Here is a 6542-nt window from a genome sequence, read left to right as displayed (position 1 = left end):
GTGTTTTTTTCAATTCTTCTAGAAAACTTCTAACGCTTTGTGAAGGAGGCCTATAACATGCTAAAATAAAAATAATAAAATTGGAATTCTCAATTTTAAGCGCAATCGTTTCTGCATGAGAAAAAGAAATGTCGAGTTTAGAAACCAGCCATTTGTTCTTAATGAAAACCGCGATCCCCCCACCCCCCACATTTGACCGCGAAAACCAGAAGGAATTATAGCCAGCTAATTTAAACAGATCCCACCAATCCTCAGACACATTAGTCTCGGTAAGTACAAAAATGTCCGTGTTTGCTGTCACGTCCTTAACAGGAAGGTTGAAGAGGCTCCAATATTACCTTATGCTTCTAATGTTCACGTGTAATACCAAGAAAAGTTGGCTCTTTATATTGAGCCCCTGTTTGAAAACCTTGAAATCTCCACATTCTTGAAAATTTGTCGACATTACTTTAGCTTATATTCTCAAGGTCGTTGATTGTGTTTACCCTGACTAGCGCTGAGCCTTGTTCTTTTTTCGCAAAAATTTTCCCTCCCTTTACCCAGACATATTTAAATAGCACCTCCTTGGCTTTTGACCTGGCCATCCAGAATAATTCTCTGTTTGCTCGAGTCAGGTTTTCGTTAAAGTAAACCTTCGGCAGTTTAAATGAATTATAAAGTGAGCTCAATCGTACGCGACGGCTCATCCATTCATCGTACACCTTCACGGACGCAAACCTTATCAAAACTGGGGGCGCAGGGCCGGGCTTCGTTGCAAGACGGTGGATGGCAAGGACGTCTCCTGCTTGGAGTGGAGGCAAATCTAATTTGTCTCCAAGATCGGCGATGATTCGTTCCAAGTTTTCATCCTTGTGGCATGGCAGTCCGTGGATTTCCAGGTTTGTCGACCGACTCCGCTGCTCCAAGTGGTTCAAGTCTCCCTGCAGTCGCTGGATAGTACGCGATTGTTCGTCCACAACACTGCACACCTCAGCCAACCGGACCTGGAGTGCTTCGGTGTTCTTTTCGTTTTCGGTTGCCTTAGCAAGCACCGAGTCATACTTCAATGAAAGGTCGTCAATAGATTGTTGAAGTGTCTTGACTGTTTCTTGCAGGCATTGAACTGCCGGCTTCAAAGTTAGCAGCTCATCGACCTTGGAAGGAAGTGTGAGGAGAGTGTCGACGTTCGCCTTGAGAGAGACCAATAAGTCCAACTTGGTATTGACCGCGCTGAGAAGTTCCTCGGATGCACAGATGCCTTGAGGTTCCTCAGACACATTTCCCTGCGTCGAACTGGAGTCGGCAGAACGGCAAGACCGACAGCGCCATTTCTCTCTTCTTTCTTGGCCCATCGCGCCGAAGGTTGATTCTTTTATTCCGGCACAAGACCCCAAGTGGTAAAGACTCTTGCAGGCACCGCACGTCATGAATTTACCATCAGATGGGACAGGTTTCAAGCACACCGAACAGTCACCGAGAGAATTCATTGCGGGTAGTAGGCTTACCGATGGAGCCGGCGTCCGAACAAGGTGTAGTGAACGAAGTTCGAGCAAGGCTTCTGCTTTTGATGAAGTCGGCGTTTCACTTGAGTCCGTGAATGATCACTGGGTTCATATGTCTCGAGATGTAGTGATTGCCAGTTGAAATTTGCAGAGCAGTTAAGATGCAACGGCCGCTTTTGGGAACTTCTTCTTCTTCTATAATAATAATAATATTAATAATAATAATAATAATAATAATAATAATAATAATAATAATAATAAGTTTATTCACAAAGAAAGCATACATACAATTTACTCAGTCTCACAAAAACACTTGCGTGCTCGTGCGTGAGTACTTACTCACGCACAAGCACGTAGCGTCCTGCTGAACACGTCTGCGGCCAGTGTTGGGAAGTACTTTAAGCGCATTGTACTTAAAGTACTACTTAAATTAGGTTTAGGAAACTTGTACTTTACTTGGGGTACATTCTCTGAGTACGTACTTGTACTTTAAAGTATTCTTTTCTGCTGCTTTCCGAGGAAAGTACAATTCCCGACTTCAAAGTGCATTGCCCAAATTTCGTTTTGTTAAATTTGTATCCCGAAGTGATGCCTAGTAAACTCCGAAGAAATACTGGGAGGGGTATTCTACTCTCACCAGAAGCGTGAGCAGACGACGCATCGCCCCGTTTGTACTGGGAGCGGCTTTCCCGTAGGTTTTTGTGACTCTTGCTACTTCTCGGTCGGTCAGCGCAAGCGAGGATGTTTAAAATATTAGAAGAGAAAAAATAATCATAATGTAGCACCTAAGTCTGTGGTGCGAAAAAAAAATTAAATTTCCATGTCGACGTATAAGAGGAAACAGAGGAGAACGTTGGTTTGAGACGTTCTCTTTTGCCTTTTCCTTCTATTTGAAAGTTCCCTAATTTTTTTCGCACCCGAATCGCAGGTGTCACATGATGATTAATTATCACCAGCAAGCTTGCATATTTATTTTTGTTTTATTTTTTTTTTTATTAAGGAGAGGGCATTTTTCTATGAGAGGATTGCTTGCGGAAGCTACTGTGCTGACGTCATGCTCTCTCCTAGTACATTTAACCCCCTTGGGTGAAACAATCCAGTGCAAGGGGCGCCAAATTCAAAAGAGGGTCTTCTGAATTTAACTCCATTCCTGAAAAAAAAAAAAAAACACTCTGCGGCCGCTTGACTTTATCAAATATTCGCCGCTGTTTTTGAGGTCATGCTCCCTTTATTACCCTTGGGTAATGCATACCAATTAAAACAAAATCCCTGTATAGGGGAATGAAAGGGCATCATGAAAGATTGTGTTAAAAAACTTGTACTTTACTTTGAAAGTACATTGCATTTGTAGTACTTTACTTCAAGTACGTTGCTCCCAGTGTACGTAATAATTTACGTGTAAGTAAATTATTAAGTACACTGGTACGTAAATGGGACGTTATAACGTCTCATTTACTTTGTACTTTACTAGAAGCACCTTTTAGATGTGCTTTAACCAACGGTGTCTGCGGCCTTATTTTCTGAAATCCGAATTTCGGTTCAGCATTCCTTTAACCTGGTTGCATGCACGTAGCAACACGACTGTATGAAGCTGGCCTTTCGCACAGAGCTACTTAATACCATGGACTCTCCATAAAAATTTCCGTCGCAATGTCACAATGGTGTCCACTTTTGTTGATGGCAATTTTTATGCAACGACATAAAAATCTAACGGAGGTGTCATCATTGGACTGTTCGGTGTGCCTCGGTATAAAAGAGGTTATATTCGGCTAGGCTAAAATATGCTTCCTCAGACTCAGGCTGTTTCTGTCCTTTGTGTTCTGTTATAGCCCGTTTGAAGTTAAGTGACCAAAATGCGACGGTACTTAATAACTGTTTGCGGTACTGTCATTCTTGTCCTGATAGACTTCAAAGCAGAACGCTGACTGTAAGATATACCTTTTCATGGTACCATGATAGGGTATGTTCATTCTCAGAGTGCTTGTGGGTCTTGCCAATGGCTGTAAAGAACCTCGTTGTACTTTAATCCTGTGTTCCTATACCTATGTCCCGCCTAAAACAGCGTGATCCCGACAATCAAACGGCAGTCATCTGGTGAGGAGGCACAATATTTTTGATCAATCGAAAATATGTCTTACTGAAGACAAATACGATCACTAGTGGTTTCTGGGTGCCCTTAGGTCTGCTCTAGATGCAGCCTTGAAAACCTGTTCACGCATGCAGCCAAGAATACCCAGGACAGCCTTACGATGTTCAGTAGTGTTGCGATTATAGTGTGGAAAAGAAGGTACAGATGAGAAAGATATGTTTGTTACCATGTGGAAGATAATATGCCATAAGCCATTTTGTATGGGGGTTAGCACAAAAGAAACACTTTTTTGCTTTTTCTCGAGATATTTTATTTGCCGAAGTTACGACAATTGCATTGCCTATTCCTGAATATTTCGTTCAAAAATGGTTCATGTAACATGGATAATATGTTACTTCGCTCACTCTCTTTTAAAATCGATTTTGTATTTCATTGCTAGTTTTCCACGTTGAATAAAAATGTAAAGTGCCAAAAATGCACTGTTTGCTATGTGTCATGACAACTTTTCGCGTTGTTTCTCGCCCGCCATGTCTGCTCTTGAATCACAGGGGAATTGCACCAGAAGTGTCCAGTGTCCTCAGACATATTTTAATGTTAAAATGCTTGCGCGGTTCAGCGTCGATTCATTTGACAGACGTGACACAGCGGCTTGAAACGCGAAATTTCGTCACGGCTGCTGATACTCGGTGGACATTTCACGTATTTCGAAAACGCAGTACACGAGAAAAAAAAAAAAATTCCCCATTTTCCTATATTACATCGGAATCAACGCCTCCGTTACGCGAACGAGAAGGCTGCGGTGAGAATAGAACGACTTCAAGTGCGCATTTACCTTCGTCGACGCTCCAAAGTCGGGTCGACTATCGAATCCAGGTTTATCACACTTTCATTATGCCACGCCAATTAATTCTGTAAAAAAACATAGCCGACAAGTGGCCGCGTAAAGGTCCGCACGCGCCGCATTTCGGCCCCAGCGCAGCCAAAACGCCGCGGTCGGATAGCATACAGGCCTACCGAGGCGCCTCCTAGCGACAGATTTCCGTTTCGGTGCCGCGCGCCGGCCGCCGCTCGACACACCCAACTCTCTAGCCACCATAGTAAAGCGTCTATAGCTTTCAGCTCACAAGACCGCTCACCGATGTGCAGCGCCCCCACGGAAAATGGGAGAAGTTCTCCTCTCACGCGCGCTCTTTTGTTTTCGGAAAGACATCGGCAGGCCGCACCAACAGGGAGGATCGAGTGGCCGTGGCTGTGCGCGCATTGCTGTGCTGCCTTGTCTTTTTACGCTACAAAATCAGTCTCGGAACTTTTTTTTGGTCACACCTTGTATTTCATTGATCGAATCATTGGAAAGTCGAATCGAATCGAATCATTCCGACAATTACTATTTGATTCTAATTGGAATATTCGCACACCCCTAATTTTTGACTCTACAAGGGAGCACCCGGTGGCGTGCTGGCCCTTTAAAGGGACCGCATAAATCAGTTTGAGAACGTAACTAGGGGTGTCGCGAACCGGCCGCGGTTCGAGGTCGACCAGGTTCGACTTTTTCGAACTTTTAGTGGAAAGTTCGTCGAACCTTGTATTGAGGTTCGACTCGTGTGCGCATGCGCGACAGGCTGGCCAGTTGGCTTCGGATTGGATGGTAATGGCTAAGAGATGAATTAAGTGCAGCGCTGATCCGCTGTTTCAGTCAATACAGTACAACAATTTAAGTTATTATACTTCTTTAGTGAATAAAGTTAGTTTCTTTCAATTGCAGCTGTTCACAAAATAAAATAACCCTTTGCATAAAAAAAATTCTCCAAACCTAGACATACTTGTATCAAAGCCTGGCCACACTGTCCACAAAGTCGAACCGTTCGAATCTGGTGAAAAGTTCGAAGGTTCGTCGAACCGGTTCGACCCAGTCGAACCCCCAAAGTTCGACCAAAAAATCTGGTTCGATAAAAGTTCGCGACACCCCTAAACGTAACCCGCCACGACTTACTACAGAGATCCCGTAGGCGATCTATTTATTATTCGATAACACAAACATAATAAATTCCCGAAAAAAAAAAACGTTTTTTAACGATATAACTGGATTGCATTTTATCATCCTTTTGTCAAAATTAACGCCAGGGTTGCCCACCGTGTCATTAATGGTTTCAAATGCTTTTTGTTCTTTTGCATTTTTTGACTCAGAAAAACTCGTCCTTTCACATGTTTACAAAATTAAAAAAAAAAAAAAAATAAACGCCATCTTTTTACACTTTTGCGTTGTAATCACTGGCTGGATGAGAATGGCAGGAAGCATATACGGCTCTGGCAGGAAGGTGTCTCGGTTGTCTACTCCAACGCGAGCTTATTACCATTTGTTATTACCTTCGATAACGTTTCGGCGTCTGGTGAGTCGAGAGCGAGCACGCTAGCCAAAGCACAGCGAAAAGCACCGCTCACAAGAAACACCCGTCAGGTCAAATCAATAAATCCTCGTGAAAATAAGCGTCATGCGCTAAGGTTACCAGTCGTGCACGTTTTTTTTAAACCAAAACCGAAATTGTTACAGCTGTACCCATCATACCTTTCGAGATACATGCAGCGCTCTCAGGTATGCAGCGGGCGATACGTGAACCAAATTGGCGGACGTTTTGATTCTTTCTCGGAGATTCAACGAATCATACTTTGCACGATAAATCATATTCATCAATCTCATTACGATGCTCTAGTAAAATTGACACGTCATTTTCAAGGGGACCTTGCTGCTCAGCCGAAGCTATCCCTATTTCTTTGGATAAATTTGCAATGGATCTCGTTCTGCTGCCAAGAGGTAAGGCAGTCTGCTTTATCAACTGTACCCAAAATGCCAAATTCTATGAATTTTCAGAGCGAAATCATCAAGTTTGGAAGGTGGCCGTCGCTGTGGCTTTGCTACGAACCAAACCTGAAGGTGTTACTACTCTTGATTACATAAGGCACATGGCCGAGCAGTA

At 43.3% G+C, this 6542-nt stretch overlaps 1 protein-coding gene across 1 annotated transcript; it reads right to left on the bottom strand.

Annotated features, from left to right (window-relative positions):
- Positions 1-449: 449 nt before the first annotated feature.
- Positions 450-1466, bottom strand: LOC121836338. The gene has a single exon (XM_042291220.1). It carries the CDS (start codon positions 1464-1466, stop codon positions 450-452), a length of 1017 nt encoding a protein of 338 aa, XP_042147154.1.
- Between the last annotated feature and the right edge of the window lie 5076 nt (positions 1467-6542).

The sequence above is a fragment of the Ixodes scapularis genome, unplaced genomic scaffold (assembly GCF_016920785.2).
Source record: "Ixodes scapularis isolate PalLabHiFi unplaced genomic scaffold, ASM1692078v2 PGA_scaffold2__306_contigs__length_199485367, whole genome shotgun sequence".
NCBI lineage: Eukaryota > Metazoa > Arthropoda > Arachnida > Ixodida > Ixodidae > Ixodes > Ixodes scapularis.
This window is presented reverse-complemented; position numbering and strand designations above follow the sequence as displayed.

Bases quoted from the DNA above. Each gene is read 5' to 3' on its own strand.
- LOC121836338 (XM_042291220.1), bottom strand. From the start codon at position 1,466: ATGAATTCTCTCGGTGACTGTTCGGTGTGCTTGAAACCTGTCCCATCT.